General features: G+C 35.1%; 2 protein-coding genes across 6 annotated transcripts in view; both read right to left on the bottom strand.

The window, feature by feature from the left end:
- LOC126759960 (uncharacterized) overlaps nt 1-24,113 on the bottom strand; it is a 410,786-nt gene that overhangs the window by 12,970 nt on the left and 373,703 nt on the right. The gene's annotated exons all lie outside the window — the stretch shown is intronic.
- Nucleotides 488-24,062, bottom strand: LOC126759979 (annexin B11). Of its 5 annotated transcripts, XM_050475283.1 has the most exons (10): nt 24,011-24,029; nt 23,400-23,561; nt 8,332-8,409; nt 4,260-4,826; nt 2,922-3,062; nt 1,993-2,233; nt 1,697-1,926; nt 1,417-1,626; nt 1,280-1,348; nt 488-1,207 (listed from the first exon to the last, which is right to left on the bottom strand). In XM_050475283.1, the coding sequence occupies exons 3-10, from the start codon at nt 8,341-8,343 to the stop codon at nt 1,142-1,144; spliced, it is 1,536 nt and encodes a 511-aa protein (XP_050331240.1). In that variant the 5' UTR covers nt 8,344-8,409; nt 23,400-23,561; nt 24,011-24,029; the 3' UTR covers nt 488-1,141. The 5 variants fall into 5 exon arrangements, with proteins under 5 accessions (XP_050331240.1, XP_050331241.1, XP_050331238.1 ...); XM_050475284.1 differs by lacking the exon at nt 23,400-23,561 and having other exon boundaries at nt 24,011-24,062; XM_050475281.1 differs by lacking the exon at nt 24,011-24,029 and having other exon boundaries at nt 23,400-24,004.

Genomic DNA, 24,113 nt, shown 5'->3' with positions numbered 1-24,113 from the left:
ATGATTACGTATTATAGTTGAAATTCAATTAAATATCCATGCTTCTTTGGACACGAAGAACTGCGCGAGCTATTTTAGCCGGCAGTTTACACTGCCAGCCCAGAACACTGCACTCCGGACTATAACGGGATGTCTCCTATCGAACATCTACACGGTGATGCCCGCATCTCTCCAGCATGTGTCCCCGCTTGATTCTAACCACCTATTTGCATGCTCAGCTTACCCTACAGCCCTCTCCTTATGGTCCGACCCCGTAGAAACCGTTGGAGGACCTTGATGACAATTTATCTGAACCAAAAAAAAAAAAACAAAAACAATCAAATGCTAGCTATTATATAATACATATATGTATACAAATTCGTCAAATTTCATATTGAGCGGACATCTGGAACTGCTTAGTTAGTAGATAGTAACTAATACAAACGGGTACAGAACTGCTGCACCATCTTAAATAATCATATTGTGCACAAACTAACATATTAAATAATTTGTCATCGATTTTTTGTACATTTATTTGTTTATTTAAAATTATTTTTTCAAAGTTGATGTACATTCATACATACATATATAAGTGTAAATGTAATAAATTTGTTTTTGTTTTAAAAGATATAAAGATCGCAAAGACATAGCATTAGGAAAATTTAAGCATATAAATGCACATTGATATTGTCAATAGTTGTTGTACGACACAAAACATAAAATTGGAAATTAAATTTGCGAGATTTTTGATTGAGATTTTTCCGTTTTTTTTAATGTTTTCAAAAAAAAAAAAAGATCTTTGAAACATATTTCATTATGTACTACACTAAGTTAGATTCACTTCACTTATGCAGTTTACAATATTGGGTGCTTCCATTACATGAAGCAACTCTGCATATTGACTGTAATATTTGACATATAAAAATAGTGTAAAGTTTATATATTTTAAGGCATTTGAATTGCATATATTCGAAATACAAAGTAATCATACATTCCAGCACAGGAATTTTTCAATATCAGATGAATAACACGCAATTAGCAAATTCACATCGAAAGAAGCAAAAATTAACCAACAAATACTGTTGTAGATTTCTAAGGCGTTTTGTAAGTGCTATTTATATATGTATATGTGTATTTGTGTTATAAGCGCTGATTTTGGTACTTAGGAGGAGCGTTGTTCACCGACGAGAGCGTATAATGCGTGCTTATAGTGACCAGATGTGTCACCCTGTGTGAGGAGAAAAAATAAGTCAGTTGTATTAGTAAAAAAATAATTATTTCGAAACAAGTAGGATGCTACCTTTATCCAACTCTTTAAGCTCTTGCCATATATACGCTCGAATTGAGCCTTAATATCAGCCAAGTCGATCTGAAAATAAAATTGAACCATATCATTAATGAATTTTCGAAAGAACACTTTTAAATGTATTAACTCACTTCGGAGCGCGTGATCACGACGCGTATCAGCTGTTTATCATTTGTACCAATGCCAGCCATGCTCTTGTGCAAGCGCGAGGCGAAGTATTCCGTTTTGTTGGTGACACACTTGTATATGGCTATCAATCCCTCCATTATATCACCCGAGAATTCTTTACGTACTGCCTTCTCCAATGTGTGGCCAGTCATTTTTTCATATTCTTGGAATATCTGCAGAGATAAAATACATAAAATTGTATATAAATAGAAAGAACGAGTAAAGATTAGCTAAAGCACTCACCAAACGTAACTGTTGGTAGTTACGTTGACACAAAATCATGTTGAACATGCTCTCATCAGTGCCGACACGCAGTTCGCCTGCCTTGAGCAGCTCACGTGCATCCGACTGCGCTGCGACCGGGTCAATTTGACCGCTCTCATCACGTGCTGCTGTGCACAGCGACACTAAGAGACGCTTAAAGTTGCCAGACGTCTCCGACTTCAATTCTGATTCCAAATGGGCGCCGTACACTAAAAAACACAAAATTAGTATTCTCTATTGACCTTTGCCGATTCGCAGTTCGGCTTTTTACTTACGGCGCAAGTACTGGTTTTTGATGGTGTGAATTTCCACATTCGATAAAGTGCATAATATTTCGATGAGCACCTCCTCGTCGGTGCCGATCCCCGCCATGGCGTCATTTAACTCCGCACAGTAAAAGTCAACAATTGGACGCAAGAGACCAACAAGCAACTTTTCAAAATTACCGCTAGTCTCGGATTTAACATCCTCGATTAGGTCTTTGCCAAAATGAGTTTTATATTGGCGTTGGATCTCCTGTAAGAACCAGAGAGAAAGCGGTTAATGTTAACGTGTTAAGCCTGTCTAGCATGTTGAAAAGGTTTAAATTTGTTGTTGATTTAAAGTATACCTATCTCGTGTAAGCGAGAAAGGTCGGACTTTGAATATAATTCATCAGCATAAATTAATAAACGGGCTATTACTAAGTTTCTTCGATGCCAACTTTTGAAATATAATAACTTTTAAGCTTAAATAAGTTCCTCGTTTTGTTAAAAGCTTTCCGCTTTAACTTAGTAAAGTTCAAAACCACTTTGTTGGCCTAGCAAAGACAAAACTTTTCAATAATCTATGTATGTATATATTTTAATGAAAGCTTCAAAACACACCCACACTTTTAGACCACAGAAGAAATAAATATTTCTATTATAGATAATGGAATATCTAATATAATACACTACACTCTACAAACTCTCAAATGAGCGAATGCCACAATTAGGTGTCTGATGTTTAGTCCATTACTCTTTTAATAATATTTTGTTTAACTAAAAAATGCAAAAACAAACAACTTGTGCACATTCTACAATACTATATTTACACGAGACAGAAGCGGCGTGCCAGAAATGGTCCTAAAAACGGAATTCCAATACAACTTCCTTACTTTTCAATGATTTCACTATCATGGACCTTAAGAAGATTAATTTCAAGACTATATTTTAGAGCTTACCTGTCTCTGCTCGTTGGAACGGCGGCAAATGATGTTAATTAAAGCATCTTCATCGGTTCCAAAACCTTTCATGGCTTTGCGCAAATCATGGGCATCCTTGACCGGATCGAATCCCTGTGCAGGGAGTACAGTTGGTGTGCCCTGAAATAGATAATACATTGTACTATATCCGATGCGATACCTATTTCACTTAGTATATATGACAATCATATAATTTTAGCTTAAAAATAAATAATAAAATATAAGCGCTACTTGAGCTATCAAAATGCAATTTTTTCATTCTAATAACTTTTCGAAATATGTCTCATAGCAAGAATTTTACGCGCCAACGCTCGTGCTCCATGAAGTATAATTAGATGCTAAAATATGTTTGTGCATGCGTATTTTTGTATATAGCAAGTCTGTTACTGTACGATATTGAAAATGCAGAATGCGACGAATCGAACACACCATTGGCATAAATATAACAGACTGGCATAATCAAAAAGCAAGCGAAGAAACGTTAGAGATTTCCAAGGCTCAAAAAATATATAAGATATTGGTGCTATTAAAACAAGAATTGAAGGCGAAGCTATAATACCCTTCACAGCTGCATTTCTTATAGTATAAAAGAATAAAAAACTACTTTATTTCGATTTTAGTTGGTCAGTTTGTATGGCAACTATAAGATATAGTGATCCGATCTAAACAATTTGTTCGGAGATTATAGTAATGTTTTGGATAACAATCCATGCCAAATTTCGTAAAGATAACTTGGCAAATACAAAAGTTTTCAAAACAAGGATTTGAGTTTGATTGGTCAGTTTGTATGGCAGCTAAGTATATGCTCTATCTGTCCGATATGGATGGTTTCGATAACCGAGCAGCTTTTTGGGGATAAAATGACATGTGCAAACTTACATATCGATAACACGAAGTCGAAAGGACTAGTTCGCATGAACACAGGCGGACCGACAGATTTGGCTGCATCGACTCAGCTCACCATGCTTTATAGGGAAGGAAAACTTAATATACCCTTTTATGGGTATAGGTAAATACTGAAGTAGTATTTCTTTCCTTCGAAAAGCGCACATATAGAAGTAAATATATTCCCGGATAAGTCAGTAAAGTGGTATAACCGCCAATTTTACCACTACGTGATTCTGCCAGTTCATTTGATTTATACCAGTTGGTTGTACGATTCGTCACATTCAAGTTACTTATTTCCAATATGAGACTAACAAAGAAGGTTTTATAATACTGCTATAGCATAGGTATTATTATATTGCTTAAAAGCCTCAAAAGCAATAGTTTTTTTTTACTTTATACATATAACGATGTAGCACTACGAACACAAACCTCTCTTCGGGCAAACGGCTGATGTTGGTGCAGCATGTGGCCTTTCAGGTGGGCCAATTCTTGGAAGCAATGGGCGATATTGCCAGCTGGAGATTCATAACCGACCGACGTCGGCACCGGTGTATATCCATGTGTTGGCGCATAAGATGGTTGCGTCGGCGGATGCGTGTAATGCGGAGAGTGTGCGTTGCCGCCCATAGCGCCGTATGTTGGTGATCCCGTAGCGAACGGATATGGCGCTTGTGCATGTTGGGGATTATGTGGGTATGATGAACCCGGATAGGGTGCATTAGATGGCGTATTAATTGGTGGATAGGGCGCATGATGCTGAGGAGTATGTGGAATATTGTTGGCGGGTGGGTAAGGAGTTTGATGATGTGGAGACAGTGGCTGATAGTGTAAGCTATTTTGCTGCGGCACATGTTGTGGCGAAGAGTGTTGTGTGGGGTGTTGTGGGGGCGCTATCCAACCAGCGCCGAATGGCACGCCAACAGGCGCACCAGGATTGGGATGGTTGTAACTATTGTTATATGGTGTATTGGATTTGGGTTGTGGCATGCCGGAACCCTACAAAAGATGTATGAATTATTCTATGAGAAACAGTTGGACCGCTGCGCTAGTAAGCGGCGATGCTTTACTGAATTTGATGGTGCTTTAATACTCATTCTACATTAAGCGGTTTCTGTAGTTAAGTTTAGTTCTATTTTGTCAAAATATTCTTATACACACAGCTTTGTACATTTAATTAGAACCGTTTTAAACAAGTGTAGCGGGAAGTGGCAAAGGATGTGATGTATGTATGTGTATATATCTAATAGGTGGGTTAGAAAATTCGTAAAATTTTGAAGAAAAAATGTTTCTTCCTATAAAATTTGATCTTTTAATTCGTTAAAGAGCGCTATTGAGCGCGACACACGGATTACAATGAATTCCTTTGGTATTTTGCTAGGAAATAATTTGGCTTTATTCACGTCGATAGCCTTTTCATTGAAGCGAAAATTGTTTTTCAACTGAATGTTTACGTCTGCGAACAGAAAAAAATCGCTTTTTGCTAGATTCGCTGAAAGCAATGTTTGCGGAAACTTTTCGAAGCATTATTTCATTGATTTGTATCAATTGTGAGTTCGCATCGCTCACCGCTCTTTTGAAATTTCTCTTTAGTAAGGTTTGCTATTTCATCATGGAAAGATATACGATCCCAAAACGAGTTGAAATTATTAAAATTTACTACCGAAATTCGGAGTCAGTGGCCGCAACTTAAAGAGCAGGTTTTTCAATAAGAGCGCTACAAAAGTTTTTTAAATACAGGGTCCGGCACTCGAAGTGAAACCAACTTCAGATCGTTCGAGCAGCTGTCGCACTGGAATCATTTTCTAAATCATTTGCTAAATGACAATTCGGAGTATTGTTCACAAGTGTACCAAAGCGTTTTGCCAAAAGTGAACGCAAAAAAAGTGATCAGCGATGGAATTCAAACATAATAGTGTGATTGCTTTATATTTAGCTGGAAAACCACAGCCAGCAATTGTTCGTGAGCTCAAACACCTTAATGTGAATAAAGTTTTTGTTTATCGTACCATGACTCGTTACAATGATACTGGTAGCCTCGCAAAACGCCATGGAGGTGGTCATCAAAAGACTGCAACGTCACGTGAAATGTTTCGGAAAGTGAAGAAGCGACTTGAGCGAAATCTACGACGAAGTGCCAATCAAATGGCTAAAGAACTGAAAATATCCGACCGCAGCATCCGACGCATATTGAAAAATGAGCTCACGGTCAAGCTTTACAAGTTCCAAAAAGCCCATGATCTCACACCGAAGCAGCAACAAGTAAGACTTGAGAGAGCGAAGCAGTTGCTTCGCTTGGCCGAAAGCGGTCAAATTCCGAACATTGTGTTTTCTGACGAAAAATTTTTCCAATTGAGCAATTCGTAAACTCTCAAAACGATAGGGTTTACTTGACCGACCGTTCATACGAGAATCTAAGTCATCGGTTGGCCACCAGGAGGCAGCACCCGCCACAAATAATGGTTTGGGCCGCTGTCATCGCAGATGGGCGCTCTCCAATTGTTTTTATCGAGCCTAGCGTCAAAGTAAATGCGACATATTATCGGAAAAGTGTTCTGTATGCTGCTGTGAAGCCGTGGACAAACAAACATTTCGGTCGCAAACTATGGACGTTTCAACAAGACTCAGCACCGTCTCACAAAGCGCGAGTGAACCAAGAATGGCTGAAAAACAACGTTCCGAACTTCATTACGACCACACAATGGCTCTCGAATTCACCAGATGCGAATTCAATAGATTATTCTCTCTAAGCCATTTTGGAGAGCAAGATCCGAAGTAAAAAATACACCAGTCTCGAGTTGCTGAAGAAAGCCATTGTCCGTGAGTGGGCCAAAATACCGGCAAGTCACATTCGGATAGCTTGCGATTCGTTTTTTGACCGTCTCAAGGCCATAGTTAAGGCAAAAGGTGGTCATATCGAGCAAAAGTGAATTGGTCCTGTATTTATGATTATTTTCACACATTTTGTACTTTAAAATAAATAAGAATAATTTTCCAAACCGAATTTTTGGCTTTTTAATTGGTTACACTTCTAGTGCCGGACCCTGTAAAACGGTTTGGGATATCAATGAAATTCTTTATTCGGTACATACTCGATGAGTCACCATGACATCCCGGAAAAATTACGGTTTGGTGCGGTTTATAGGCCGGCGACGTCATTGAGCCGTACTTCTTCCATGATGATCAAGACCGGCACGTTACTGTGAATGGGAATCGCTACCGCTTAATGTTAACCGAATATTTTTTGCCCGAATTGGATGGACTTGGACAATATGTGGTTCCAACAGGACGGCGCCACAAGCCACACAGCTAATTTCACAATTGATTTATTGAAAATCAAGTTTGGCCGTTAGACTATTTCGTGTGTGGCTACGTCAAGTCTAAGGTTTATCCCAAAAATCCAGCGGTGATTGATGAACTTCGTACGAATATCGAACGTGAAATTGCAGCAGTATCGGCCGGTTTATGCTTGAAAACAGACGAAAATTGGGTTCAGCATCTGGTTATGCAAAAAAAAAAATTTAGTTCCATACATAAATGGCATCGGATGTACAACTTTCACAGGAATTTGTAGCGCTCTTATTGAAAAACCCGTTACTTCCTTATTTGCATTTTGACCGTTTCGTTAAATCATAAAACATATGGATTAGATTTAGTGTCAACCTTTTATAGAAACAATACGAACTTTTTAGTGTTAAGTTTTCCTGATACCACAAAGAGACAATGATTAAAAGTTTTAGTTATATAATTCCTAAACATATTATTAACAGTACCTTTTTAAACGTCAAACGTCATATGACAATGAAAATAATGCCGGAATCTCAATTACTTTAACCATAACTTTGAAAATAATTTGAATTTTGAAACGTTTTTTGGGCGAAATATTTTCAATTATCGAAATATAGCCAAAAAATGTCGATGTTTTTTTTCGAATTTCTGAACTAGAATTATTAGACGATTAAAGTGAAGGCGGAACCAAATGCCACTTACCAATCCACACCAATTCAACGATAATAAAATCCATGCACGGATTTATGTACATAAACTTGAGTATATAGATTACAACAACATTATTTTCGAAATATGCTGGATGTGGTTTTAATTTAAATAATTCCAGGAATTTTGTTTGCGCCAAAGTGAGGATGTGCGTGTATGTATAATTACGTCTGCAATACCGCAGAATTATGCAGAATTATATATAATATATTCATATGTACATATATACATACATATATACAATTGTATTTCAATGCAGTTCTGGAAATGATTACTATTTTCTTATAACAAAATACTTTTGCAGTTAGTAAGTACTTTTGTGCATATAATATTTAATATATGCATATATGGTATATATGTACATACTATATATACATATGTATATACGTATAACATATGTATATGTAGATAAACAGCACTTAAAGTTTAAGTTAGTAAGCACGATGCAAATTCAGAGCATGTAATCGCTAAAAAAATTTGAAAAATTAGAAAAAGTTGTATTACTTACGAATGGATACATTTTAAAATATTGCGTTTCCTCCTTTTTGCCAAAAATGCTTCAAAGCTCTAGTCACTGGGAATTTAGCTGTAAAGCAATGAGAAACAAGAACATTTCATATTTAAATGCGGTGTAAACAAATATTTATTGTTTGTGATTATATCTGCTAGCCGCACTATCGCACTAATTACACGAGCGCTGTCAATAGCTCGGTAGTTAATTACTTATCGCCAAGTTCACTTAAGTTTATTGTCAATGCAGGCACACTATGCATTTGCAAACACTCACACATACGCGTGTATATACATATGTATGTATATGCGGCTATATGAGCGTTAAAAAGCTTTAAGGTGTGTTTGAAAGAGTTTTGTGAAAATATTCATTGCACCGTTTGCCGCCGCTGGCCGCGTTGCCAACGTGGTGCATGGCTGCAATACATTTTATTTGAAGTTAGCTATATGTATGTGTGTGTACATGTGCACAAGTGCATGTATGAGTCACGTGTTTGTGTTCGATTTTTGTGCGAGTCAATGCTCTTGCAGTCACGCATTCTTTGTTGTTGGACACTTCCGCTGGGCTAGCAGCCGGTTTTAATCTGTCTTGCCTTTGTCATTCACCTTCGCCTCTCTCAAACCATATTTCTGCAGTTACTATGACGTTATGCACATTACAGTAGAGGCCCGCTAATCCGGACATGGCCTAATCCGGATTCCACTGTAATCCGGACAGGGTTAAAAAACTCAAAATTTCTATTATGTCCCTTGTAATCCGGACCGACATTCTCTATCCGTATTCTCTAATCCGGATCACGTGTTTATTATTCACTACATTCGCTTTTATGCTTTATTGGTTTAAGTTTTTTTTTTTTTGTTTTTTTGGAACATGTGTATTATTTGTCATAACAAACAAACAGAAATTTATAAATATTTTTTCATAATACATAGTGCTGATATGTCTTTGGTAATCCGGATTTCCTTATATTCCGGATAGGGGCCGGTTTTAATTGATCCGGATTAGCGGGCCTCTACTGTATTGACGAGTCAATACATATGTACGTCGCCAAGAAAAACTCTTGAAAAGCATTATTTTTTGGAGGGGTATATATCTACATATATACACACATACATACATATGTATATGTATTTTTTTGGTATTTTTATATAATATTATAATCAATGTAAAATTCATATGTAATTCTTATTAAGACGTTACATGGGTTTCCTCGGGTAAAAAACAAGCTTTTTTCAACAGTTTTTTTTTCTCCTATAAAAAATGAAATATTTATTAGATTTTTTTATTGTTACAAACATACATTATTAGCGAAGAAATTCTGAAATTTTTGGAAAAAAATATTTTAAACTCGGCCATTGCGCCGCGTTTTCCGGTGACCCTCGGAAAAACATGCGCCTGCGTTGGCCGGATAACTCCTTACAGGAACATCTAAAGTGAAAAATGCGTGCTTAAGTTAAAAACTTAACTTAAAACGTGGACGAAGGTAAAAAGCTGAAAATTGGATTTTTGGAGACATTTAAAAAAATAATTTAATTTCAGTGAAAATTTGTAATCGAAAAAAGATCCTTCGTCTAAGTCTTGAAGAATTTTATCTCAAAGACCTGTGTAAAATTTAATGAAGATCGGTTGAGAAGTTCTCGAGAAATCTTGACAACCGACTTCAAAAACACAGTTACGAGAAAAACGCGTTCAAAGACGGCGAACTTAGCTTAGCCAGCCTCGAGCGCACAAGTTCTCAAGGCTGTGTCTCAGAAACTATTACTCGGATCAAAATTTAGGACAATATTCAAGATATTTTTTCCTTATCTTGATGTTTTTTCGCTTAGTAAAAAAAAAAAAAGTCTAGGCAATATTTCTTAAAATAAATAAAAATAAATAAATTAAATAAAAATAAAAAATTATGAAAATGCTTACTTTATTTTTTTTAGTAGTTTATGGCCAGAAGTCAGGAGTTATTGGGGAAAATTTATAAAAAAAAAGGCGATAAATGACACTTTTTTGAATAAAAGCAAATAAAAACAAATAGAAATTGTAATTCTTAATTTTTCTAAATTTGTTTCATCAAAATCGGACAAGTGGTTCGCGAGTTATGTTAAACTACGTTTTTGCGTTTTTGTATGTTACAACTAAGCGAAAAAACATCAAGATAAGGAAAAAATTTAAAAGGTCATAAAAAAAACTGACACATACGAACGCCAAACCCTTTGAGGGTTTTACTATACAGACCTAGTACCATCACCCTGACTTGGAATTTCTCACCCCCCAGATTAGCTGTTGTACTGTGTAATGGGATAATTTTTTTTAAATTTTGTTTGTAAAATTTTTAAGGAGTTGCCAAGTAATTGGTACATCATTAATAGCTGGAGCTATCGCAGAAGCAACGACTTTAAATTAAGCTAAGGATGTGCCACCATCCATAATGAGTGTGCAATATACGGCGTCTTATGATATGATTAAAAACTACCGATAGTTAAATATATGTATATTGATATAACAGCGTTTTATCGGAAAAAAATGTAACGATCTGCTCGTCTGGTTCTATTAGCAGAAACATGTAGTATTTCCCCGACTACTGTGGCAGCAGTTAAGATCACAAAAGAAGTACTGCTTCGAAGTGCAGCTTTATTTAGAGAGGTGTGCATTAAATCCGATATAGCGGAATCGCTGAAAAGTGATGAGCTCGCAACAAATGGCTCAGCTAGTCTGTTGCATTTTAGCACGTGCCCTGTGAACATTGTGTGAGCTTAGTAAGCATTGGTTAACAAAAAGCACCTGTTGAAGAGTGATAAAATGTGATCAAAACGGAACGTAAGAGGTCTTATTATCCACACAAAGATAGGTATCCTAATTGGACACTGTCTTACTGTGTCTCACCAGCTACATCTTGAACTATCCAATTTTTGTAAGATTATGGCTGAAGTACCTCATTAGTCACACCATCTTCGAACCTGGCATAGCGGCTGAAATTGACATTAGCAGCTCAACAAATTTTTAGCAGCCTCAAGGCGCTTTTTTAATATGCGACGGTCTTCTAGCTGTCCAAGTGGGGTCATTCATGACTGTCAGATTACGTAACCTACCCTCTATCAATACAATCAAGTCCTTCCGATCATATTATCATTGTCATGCTTAATATCAAATCGGAAATCTCAGCCAAATATAAAAAGATCATGAAAGGATCAAAACAGTTCTTCAGCAATTTCAAACGGATACGAATTATACTAAAAAACTCTACTTCTAATCCTTGGTAACGTGAAGTCATTGGGATGCGCATTACTTAGCATAGAAAAATTACGAGTTCGTTAATGGCTGGAATCGAACCACTGCCACGCACACAAAAATATCACTAAATTAAGAACACACGATTTCGACTAAATTTAATACATATTTTAATCAAGTTTTTGCACAAAGTAAAATGAGTCGTTCCATTTCATTAAAATTATTTTTGGAAATTGCAAATGAGTTCGTCCATTCAACTTCATCAATATCAGAGAATGAAATGAGTGGGTTAGTTATTGAAAAAGTTGCCCTACCCATGGTCAAAGAATACATAGAAGACGTTGTGAACGCTTACTCAGACCCAGATTTAAAGAAAAAATGTCGAATGAGAAACTTATTTTTATTATGTTCGTAAATTACAGTTTATAAAGTTTCTTGTAAAGTATGTACTAATTATGAACGAAAACAATGCAACAACTGATTTACAATATGACTTTTATGGTTTTTTCATCATTCAAAAAATGGAACATTTTGATGAAACGAAATATTTGTACAAAGTTGCCATATATTGGGACAACATTTTCATCGAGAAAGCGAAACGCTATTACTTTTGGCACATGCTTCACTTTAGCCATAATATGACGATTTTATAAAACAATCAGAAGATTTGTCAAAACCTATGTGTACAATCGCTCGATTGTTAAATAAATCACTAAATGTATTTTACGATCTTTTAATAAAAAAGAGTTTATGCTTTATTTAGAAACCAACCACTTTAAATTTTACCTGGTATTTGCACATCAGAAGTGTTCTAAACATTAAACCTGCAGACTTCGCCCCACTTATCTATAAAGCTTGCATCAAAAAACTCTCGAAAATCTCAAAGTCCAAAACCTTCCCCTAAGTGAGCATACATATGTATGCACTAACAGACAATGCATTTTAATGAATTAGCACATTTGTTGTAAACGTTGAAAATCGGCAGGAGCTAGATCCATTTTGTCGATTAGGTCAATGTTAATGCAAAAATGCAAAATTCATTTCGCATACTTTCTGCGGGGTGCTCACTTTATTAGGTATGTCAAAATAATTGCCCATTTATTGGCGGTGTATGCACACCCCAGAGCGCAGTGGCGGCAAGCAACAGGTTGTGATAGGCGGCAATGATGGCACTGCTGATAGCTTTCTAAATGAATAATTAGAAAATTTCCGTATGCAGTATCGAATTTGACACGCAAGCGTTAAATATACCTGCACGAGAACTCAATTTTCTGTATTCTGAAAAAAACACACACATATGTACATAAGTACATGTGTATTATCTGTTATTTTCGGTATATGCGAATTGTTTTCGTCGAAATTTTTGCGAGGAATCGGCCACATGGCCCACTATCGGTGAGGGAAGCAAGAAAGTGAAGCTATTGGCGTCTCGCCAGCTTGCACTTGCTTGCTTGCTTTCGGTCATTGTTTTTTTGGTAATTTGTTAGTTTACTTTACTTGCCTAGTGGGGGTTATTCAACAATTACTTTCATTATATGAGACATAAATTGGAATTATTGACTTTGCTAGAGAAATAACTGTGGAACTAGCTGTCAAAGTAAACATCTGACATAATAATGTCAGCGCGTGAAATGAGCTTTCCAAAAAGGTATAGCATGACCCGATGCGACGAATAAAACTCGAAATACGCGCTTTCAGCGCCAACTAGCGAAAATACCGCAAGACTTTTTTGACACATTATACCATCCCGAGCCTACAATCATAACATTGTTTGAATATCGAGAAAATTTATTTCTAAAAGTCCAGTTTTATTGCGTAAACTTACAGGCTTAAATCACCTTTTATGTAGATGGTGTTCATGTCGAAGTCATTAAGCAATCCATACCTTTTAAAAAAGAGTTAGAGTCAATGTACCTTCGATATCAATCATCTGAATGATAATTGATTCCATCAGAATAGGCAACAAGATAGAGAGTGCGTGAAAGTGCCAGTTCATTGAACTAAATATTACGTTGGAAATTTCTTTTATTTTTAGGTAACTCAACCACGACCAGTTGGATACCAAAACAAGAAAAAACGTTAACTTCGGTTGCACCGAAGCTAAATACCCTTCACAGGTGCATTTCTGTTAGTAGTATGTGTTCAGTTTGTATGGAAGCTATGTGCTATAGTTAACCGATCAGATCAATTTCTTCGGGGATTACATTGTCGCCTTAGAAAATAATATATACCAAATTTCGTGAATATATCTTGTCAAATGTGAAAGTTTTCCATACAAGCATTTGATTCCGATCGTTCAGTTTGTATGGCAGCTATATGTTATAGTGATCCGATATCGGCCGTTCCGACAAATGAGCAGCTTCTTGAAGAGAAAATGACGTTTGCAAAATTTCAAAACGATATCTTAAAAAGTGAGGGACTAGTTCGTATATATACAGACAGACAGACGGACATGGCTAAATCGACTCAGCTCGACATACTGATCAATTATATATACATATACTTTATAGGGTCTCCGACGATTCCTTCTGGGTGTTACAAACTTCGTGACAAACTTAATATACCCTGTTCAGGGTATAAAAAGGTCTCACATATATGTATATGTAAACATATTTTCACTATAACTCTCGATTCGTCAGTGGCTCTCTTTATCAAAGCTCCACTCAACTTTACTTTCATTTGAAATATTATGTATGTATTTCGTTTTTTCTACCCTGGAAATTCGAACCAGCAATGCTTCTGTAATATCTGTGGTGTTTGTCAATGTTCTCTATAAAATTTCAGATAAAAAACTTCAACATAAAAACCGAATAATTATATTTTAATCACTCCTATCAGAAGTATATTTCGTGAGTACTCGTGAATATGTTGAAAATGTTGAAATTATAACCATGAAAGTAAACAGCATTAAAAATGATTAATTGTTTGCGTAAATATATTACATTTGCATATGTATAGTATGTATATGTATGTAGTATATAGTACATCTGTTTTGTCTGTAGAGATGGCCATACATTTTCAATGACTCATCTAAGTTGGTCTAGTTAATGACAAAATATTTTGATACCACTGTAGTGCTTGCTTAAATGAAATTACGACTTACTTCTCAAACATTTTTTACAAAAGGAACACATTTTCACCATAAACTTAACTGCTTGTCGTTTTTTCGAATAACCCGAAAATTCATCTTCAAACATATAGTAGTGTGAACAAACTGTACATTCGTACAGTGTGCGACTTTTGTGTAGCCAGTCTTAAAGTTAGAAGAAATTTCCTAAGCAAGCGACGTCGCATGTGGTGTAGGTGCAAAGTTAAATCTTCCGACTAGAATAAGACTCTCATAAACACAACTCAAGCATTCTCATAACAGTCACAGACTTAAAGTAGCTCTTGAGCTGGACGAAACAAAATTTTAGATGGCCGGATTATGAATAGCAATATTAATAACATAACATTGGCGAAAATAGTCTACCAGGATGTAAGGAGTAATTTAGTTGACGAATCTGTAGTGATATAAGATGAGTTTTCCTAAACTAAAACTTAGAAAAATAAATTGGCTGTATTTGAAGACTGGGGAAAAATAGAAAAAATTTCTTCGGAGATTACATTGTTTCTTTAGAAAATAATTTATACCAAATTTCGTGAAGATACCACGTCAAATGCAAAAGTTTTCCATATACAAGCACTAGATTCCGATCGTTCAGTTTGTATGGTAGCTATATGCTATAGTTAACCGATCTGACCATTTCTTCGGAGATTACATTGTTGCCTTACAAAATAATATATACCAAATTTCGTGAATATATCTTGTCAAATGTAAAAGTTTTCCATACAAAAACTTGATTCCGATCATTCAGTTTGTATGGCAGCTATATGTTATAGTGATCCGATATCGGCCGTTCCGACAAATGAGCAGCTTCTTGAAGAGAAAATGACGTTTACAAAATTTCAAAACGATAACTTAAAAACTGAGGGACTAGTTCGTATATATACAGACAGACGGACGGGACAGACGGACATGGCTAAATCGACTCTGCTCAACGTACTGATCATTTATATATATACTTTATAGGGTCTCCGACGCTTCCTTCTGGGTGTTACAAACTTCGTGACAAACTTAACATACCTTGTTCAGGGTATGAAAATATTTAAGAAGCTCGTGTTAAAATTTAAGACTAATCGGTATAGCCGTTTTCAAGTAATGTTGGTCACCGACTTTGAGAAAAACACGTTTAAAGTTTGGATCGCACTTCCAAGCACTCTGAAACGCTTTTTCAAATTTGCGTGTAACTTCGAAAATATTCACCGCAACGTTATGAAATTTTCTGTGTTTTTTTTTTTAAATATATGCACATTAAGAAAATAAAATTAATAAAATAGATTTTTTGAAAATTCTAACTGTAAAACCTTATATTACTGGATGCCTTGCCATTGAAGATTTTTGGGGCATCATGACTACGTATCAAGTTGGAACCAATACTTATCTTCACAGAGCCTAAAAATATTAATTTTGCATAAGTTTTTAGAGCTGGATGAAGGCACACTACACAAATTAATCGATGTGCTCCATACGGCAATATTTCATTTAATAAATGGTAGTTTTCATGAAGACCACAATTCATGTGTGGCTAAGCTGAGTTGTGACCACTGTAAAGTGTTTTATGCACGCAAAACAGTTTTCCATATACAAACAACACATACATATGTACATAAGTGTGTATGCATGTGCATGGAGAATAAAATAACATTTTCATTGTGTCTACGTTTCCACATGTACATTCCTAGTTTATTTATGGAGCTTCTGCGAAAATAAGTAAATACGTGCCCGCTCGAATATGATTGTGAATAATTATTAACTCAATTTTTGACAAGATTGCGCTACTAAAAAATTAGTTTGTAAAAATAATATATTATAGATTTTGTATGTATAGATCTTTACAAGCAAACGCGTCAGCAAAGAAATCGCAAACTGTATGACAGACATTTATTTCTTGTGGCGGACGCGTTTTCGGTCAGCGAAATGACGTGGTCCGCACACTTAAAAGACAAATTAATATGTACATAAGAACACACAACAATGCTTATAATCATATTAGCCAGAGAGGCGTCTAATGATGACGTGTCCACCGGAGCCTAAAAAAAAAAAACGAATTATATACATATGTATGTATGTATGTATAGTATGAAAATTAAAAGCAAAAGTTAACATTTGGAAAGAGCACATAGGCCAAATCATGACACGCCGGCAATATTGTCAGAGAGGCTGTAGTTTTTTTTTATTCTTTAGCTATGTACGTATACGTATGTATGTACATACAGTATATGGTACACTCATTTCATAATTTTTATATATGATACATACATACATACACATTTGTTTAAACCTGCGTGATGTCACTATCTTTTCTAGCGATAACAGCTTCAATTGGAAATTCCTACATACATACATACATATGTGCAAGTAAATACATATACATGTATGTATTTTTAATACATATATTTATCATGCGAACAACGTCTGTTGTAGGCGCCCGTCTGAGTAATTCCCAAAGCGGTTCGGTGATTCAGTAGAGCACACAATGAATTGAGAACTTGTGAAATTCGCGATCTGTATCTGCGTTGTAGGTGTAATTGACTGCAACACCTCTGAGCAATTTTCACTTCCTCTAAAATAGTGCATTACTAAGGGCGTTGATAGTATTTTTCAAACTCAATTTTGATACGTATTGAAAACTTTTGAGACTGCATTTGCTACACTCAAACGCATGCCATGAATATACAAATGATGAGCACTATTAACAGGCATACTCAGTTATACAATATTGGATAAATCTAAACCATAATCTAAGGCGACTTTTAAAGCTGATGTTTTTTCCTAAAAGAAAATAATTAACAAGAAAAAACGTTAACTTCGGTTGCACCGAAGCTAAATACCCTTCACAGGTGCATTTCTGTTAGTAACCACATATGTGTTCAGTTTGTATGGAAGCTATATGCTATAGTTAACCGATCTGATCAATTTCTTCGGAGATTACATTGTTGCTTTAGAAAATAATGTATACCAAATTTCGTGAATATATCTTCTCAAATGTGAAAGTTGTCCATACAACTTGATTCCGATCGTTCAGTTTGTATGGCAGCTATATGTTATAGTGGTCCGATATCGGCCTTTCCGACAAATGAGCAGCTTCTTGAAGAGAAAATGACGTTTGCAAAATTTCAAAACGATATCTTAAAAGCTGAGGGACTAGTTCGTATATATACAGACAGACAGACGGACATGGCTAAATCGACTCAGCTCGATATACTGATCATTTATATATATACTTTATAGGGTCTCCGACGATTCCTTCTGGGTGTTACAAACTTCGTGACAAACTTAATATACCCTGTTCAGGGTATAATAAAAACTTGATCCGTATATTAATAAGGTTTTATAATCACTTACAATAAAGCCAAATAATTGCTATTAATTTCTTCTGAATTTGTAATGCTTCGTCGAAAGTGTTTCATAGTAGTCAACAATTCAATATTCTAACTTAATCACCCAACTACAGGTATATTGGTGTCAACATTACGTTTCCGCGGTTAGAAATTGTTGACTTTGAAGAACTGCGATATCGAATACGCCTAGTTTCTATCTTTATTCTAAATCTAACAAGTTCTGAGAATCTTAAAAAATGTTGTTTGAGAGCAGAAGAGTAAGCCGGATCAAGTCACTAGGAAGCAGGTCGAAGATGTATTAGTGAGCACTAACGGCCTATTACTCCTAATATTCTGAGAATTGAACTGATCTCCTTTTCAGAGAAAAAAATTCCACACCGCTATTATTGTACAAGCATACAAATATCGCAGTTGATATAAAACTGATCATTAAGTCTTCTGCCTATTTTGTCCATTGATATATTTGAGAATAACACAGTTTTCAATTTCTGAACCGTTCAATCAATTTGGGTTTAGTAAAAGCTTGCCGGAACAGATGTCTTCTTGGGCGATCATGGTTTGCAAAAAGATATTACTACACAACCTTATTCATATTTTCTCTAATTTAATTTGTTTGGCGGAAATAATCTGGTAAAACTTGCATTCAATATTTTATTCACAAGTCAAGATTAATAGTTAAGAGATTAGATTTTATTTGAAGAGATTAGGGAAGAAGATTGAGTTCAGTAATCTTTGTTTATCATTCATATCAATTCCAATCTGCTCCTTCCGCTCCTAATAGTAATAGTGATAATAGTAATCAAATTTTTTGAAAACTGTTTTATTCTATCGCTTTTTCAACAATTTCTATTGGTAATAGCAAGTAGTTGGATAAAAAACTACCGTTTAGATATTAGCCATAGTATGGTCATTTTGGTAAGTAGTTTTCAAACATTTACTCAAGAGAATTAAAAACAAGTAATAAAGAAAAAATTACAATAAGAGTTCTGATGCGGAGATACTGCAAACTTTGGAATATTGAGAATAGTGTTCAACGGCAAAAATATATGCTGGAATTCAGAAATAACTAGCTTTATCGGATTTTTATTTTCAAAAAGACAAAACTATTACCTACCTATCACAAACCTAGTGCTGTTGCGAGATGTCACCAGGCATATATGTAAGTATATATATATTTCTAGCTTTTAGATATGCTTATATTTACACATACATATAAACCTAAACAATTTCAATCAGAATGATAATAATTTGGCACGCAATATTTCGTGAAAATAGAAGTTTTGTAACTAGATGTATGTACCTATGAATAAGCATGTGCCCATCCTCTGCTAAATGAAATGATATCACATAAATATAATTATAATGATATATCTGGTGAAACTATAGAAAGCCAGTAGAGAGAAACATTAATTATTGATTTTATTTTTTTTCAAAAATCTGCCAAAGTAAATTCGTAAGGCGTTCTAGCAATATTTTATCATCCACATGCGTCATGTAACTCTTGAAGATATAAGTATGTATTCTGGATGCTGAATTTATTTCCCACTTCTTTCAAATATTTGAACCAATTTTTTCCAAAGCTTTCAGAAACGAAAATAAAAGTTGGAATCCTTTCAAGCTCTCAAATTAAAAAATTATGACTTGTGACAATTTCAAAAAGTTAATGAAATTCGAAAGACGGTACCAAGGCCATTATACAGAAAGCATGATTGGGGATTGTTTGCAGAGTTTACTAAGAGAAACTTCTACGGGAAATTACGGTTCATTTTTCAATATTAAAAATCTTTTTTAAAATGTACATACATATGTATGTATGTATATTGTAAGAATAAATTTCTTAACAAATTATTTATATGCAAAATTATTGTGTAGTTTTGTTACGTTGAATTTTTCATTTTTTATACATGAAAGCAAATGTTAATTGGTATTATTTGAGAAATATGGAAAATTGTGGTTAGTGTTGGCCTTCTGTAAAATATTTTTTTATTTTTTAAGCTTTCCTGAGCGGTTTTATTTGAGCCTTTCATTATCTTATAACCTAAACCGAACTTAAGGGGTTCTATACAGTCAGAATTTTAAAAAATCGATTTTTATTTTATTTTTTCATATATAAGTATGTATGTACATATGTATATTTAAGAATTCACACAGAAAATTTCATGTCGTTCCGGTGAATATTTTGGAAGTTTGAAATGGCGTTTTAGAGTGCTTGGAAGAGCGAACCAAACATTAAACTCGTTTTTTATACGTTGTTCACCTAACGGTTGTACGTACATAAAACTAAGCGAGATAGATATATAGGGTTATATACATATATATATATATATAAATGATCAGAATGACGAGAAATGTTGAAATCCTGTTGACTGTCTGTCTGTCCGTCCCTCCGTCTTGAGTAAACATTGAGATATCTTTATGAAACTTGGTATGCGGGTTCCCTAGTAGAAAAAAAATTACGAGTTCGTAGATGGGCGTAATCGGGCCACTGCCACGCCCACAAATCGTCATTAACCTAAAACATATAAAGTGCGATAACTAAGCACTAAATTAAGATATAAAGCTGTAATTTGGCACAGGGGATCACTGTAGCAAGAGGCATCTGTGGGCTTGGCCCCGCCCTCTAAACTTCTAAAGTTACAATAACCAAATTTGCTGGACGCAAATACTATAAAAACTCCTACCGACAATGTAAAAATGGATGAAGCCGGAAGATAACTCCACTCACTCTCCATATAGCGGTACTTTTCAAAACTACTAAAAGCGCAATAAATCAATAACTATTAACCAGAGATATTGAATTTTACCTCCGAGATGGTATGAGAGGGCTTTATGGAAGGCGTGGCACCGCCCACATTTTTGTGAAACACATATTCTCGGGACCCCATCGACCAAATTCAACCAAATTCGGTACGTAGTATTCCTCTAACATTCTTATTTTACGGTAGGAAAATGGGCGAAATCGGACTATAACCACGTCTACTTCCCATACAACACAATTTTAAATTGCACTTGATTCGTTCACTTTCCAATACACAAATTAAGAAGTAATTAATATAAAGCGATATAATTTTGCACTAATAATTCCTTGCAAGTATTCCACCTCATGACAAAAAATTATCCAATTCCAACAAAAACTGTTGGAACTGCTCCTAGGTACCGAAAATGTGGACCCCTGTATCTATAGTGGACTTTTGACCGAAAATATCAATCAATGTGTGAGATGTACAATTGAAATTTAGACAGAATCCTTTCCTGACGATAGTAATTCTGTGTATCAAAAATTGGTTGAATCGGTTCAACACTTCCCTGAGCCCCCATACACCTAATATAAAGATTTTCCAACTTCTAGGTGACTTTATTCTGCATATGTACATACTTATATCGGCCAATATTTGAGTTATCTCAATGAAAAGTGTGCCTAAAATATATACAATTGGGCGAAACTTAACCTAGTCCCCATCTAACTAATATCAGGATTTTCGAACATCCTGCTGACTTTGCTCCATATGATTGGTGATTGTTCGTGAGGTACCTTAATGAAACACAGGGAGCATTTTTTTAGTATGTGGCATGGTAATAGTTAATAGATAAAATCGGGTCGACACCCCCCAACTACTATATACTACATATATTTTCATATGACAAAATAACCGTTGCTTGACGTTTTACAGCGTATTTCTGGCAAAACTTAATGTTCGGTTGAACTTGATGTTCTTTACTGTTAAGCATCAAGGTAAAATATTTATTCAACTGTTCACACGTGCAGACAACAGCCACTTTCTTTTTGTTTCTTTTTTGGCGGTTGTCACCATCTCGACAAATAGAAGTTAAGCCCGTTAAACAAGAAGGTGTGGTGAAGCGACATTGAGTCGCCGTGTTCATTGACATTTGGTTGTAGTTGTTCAAAAATGAATGAAATTGTACCAATCTATGAAAAAGAAAATTTGGTGACGTAGTCTTATAAGCTTCGGGCTAAAGTTATTAAGTGCAGTCTACCCATTTTAGTATATTTGAGATAATGTATGAATTGTATACTCTTATTAAATATATATCATAAATTATAATATGTAATTTCATAAATTACAATGTCTCCGTTTGGCAAGATTTCAATCTAGCCGTTCCAGTATTTCAACAAACCTAGCCAATGCAGTCAACTTGATTTAGGACCTCAACTTGAAATGAGTGTGCACAGCTCTTTTTTTTGGGCTATAGAGCAACATTTCTAACTATTTATTTTGGGATAAAAGTACTGGTTTTTGGCCTGAAGGGCTTCGTAACCTTAGACCAAATTTTTTTAGGAGGAAAGTTCAAACCAGTGAGCGCCATATCTAGCTAAATCATTAAGAAAACTATATTCACACAAAAGGCGTGGTTGCCACTTGGACTATAGCAAAACTCACGTTATATTTATTGTAAGGTCTTCTTTAACCGGCTACATAACATAAAAAACTGGTGGTTTACGACCGCCTATTCAATCATTTTGAAAGCACATGCCTATTAGTTTATTATCAGATTCTACATACTTCAATGTGGAACCTTGAGTGATATGCAGATTGGTATTTAGAAAATTATTAATTTGTCTAAATTTAATTATTGATTAAGTTTTCAATTTTAAGTTCTCTAAAGTCATTAAAATTGTTTTCTATAAAATGCTGATATTGGAATCTAAGGTTCTTTCTATACTACTCCATGGTATTCTCTCTCTCTCTCTCTCTAAGAGTGGCTCAAACATATAAACGAACGCATTATGTGTGAATGTATGTATGTATGTATGTACAAATATGAATAAGTAGCATATGCAATAAAAATTGATATAAAATAGAGGTGGGCAAATAAAAAGGCAATGAATTCAGACAGAGAGTCATGTGATGAGAGAAAACACGAATATACTACCTAAAGGGAGTTGTCAATGGGTAAAAAAAAGAGGAGATGAATAAAGCTAAAACACAACTGATCAAATATCGAAATGTAAACTGATCTCGTTATAGTGGAAATGTGCATATGCACCTATCAAGAGGGTACTCTAACATGGATTTGTGTTTGTACGTATGTACATATATCTGATATATTGCAGTTTAGACCGCCTTACGTATTAGCGAAGCAAATATGTGTGTACTATAGCGGAGTATATAAAGCTCTATATTTATGTATACACTTGTGCAAACATACATATGTATACATTCATATGTATGTATGTATGTATGAAGTTTCGAAACATTCAAATAATTTTCACACGATCACGCACAATGGCCTTCAAACTGTGCGCCGCTTTGCAGATGGAGCAATTCACACACTCCCGATGAATTGTGAGTTTGCAAGTGACCTTGATGCAGTAAACGAGTGGCGGTATTTATGGTAAGAGCCATAAATATTTTCGAAGCGGCTGCGAGTGAAAAACTTACATTTCCAATTAGCAGTAAAATATTTCAGTTGCAGTGAAAGTCCCGCAGATGTATATATGTATGTAGAAAGTTTGCTCGTTTGCTTGGATTGCAGTGGTTGAGTATTCGAATAACTTATGAGGTGTGTGTATAGGCACAGTAGTGTGAATAAACTTCGTTTAGCTTTTAGATGGAAATAAAAATAATACCAGCTGTATTAACAATAGAAACACGCACGCACTGAGCTTCACTTAAAGCGTTTTATGCACAGAATTATTATTATCTTATAATACACGGCTATGTGTATGTATGTACATATGTATGTATACGACTTGTAGTCAAAGAACAATCGCGATATTTTATCTTTTCCACACTTTTCTTTACTTCTTTGTTATTCTGTTGTTGTTGCACATTAAGAGCGATCTACGTTTCCTTTTATGCTGGTTCGTCCGCAGCTCATACACAATCACACGCACACATAGAAATTATATTTTTACTTGAGGTTGAGTGGCTTAAAACCGGTAGATATAGTAAATATTACTACCCACAAGAATTACTTTCAATTAAACAACAAAGCGGCGAAAATTATTATTTCTTTCAAACATCAATTGACGTATAACCAAATGCCTTACCGACAAAAATGACCAACCGTCTCACTCGAAAGTTGTTAGTGAACTGAAAACAAATGAACTTTTTAATGGACTTTAAATGAATACAACAAGTTTTGTCGCTGTT

Source organism: Bactrocera neohumeralis, chromosome 5 (assembly GCF_024586455.1).
Source record: "Bactrocera neohumeralis isolate Rockhampton chromosome 5, APGP_CSIRO_Bneo_wtdbg2-racon-allhic-juicebox.fasta_v2, whole genome shotgun sequence".
Classification (NCBI taxonomy): domain Eukaryota; kingdom Metazoa; phylum Arthropoda; class Insecta; order Diptera; family Tephritidae; genus Bactrocera; species Bactrocera neohumeralis.
Note: the sequence above shows the minus strand (reverse complement) of the source record. Positions and strands in the feature narration are given on the sequence as shown.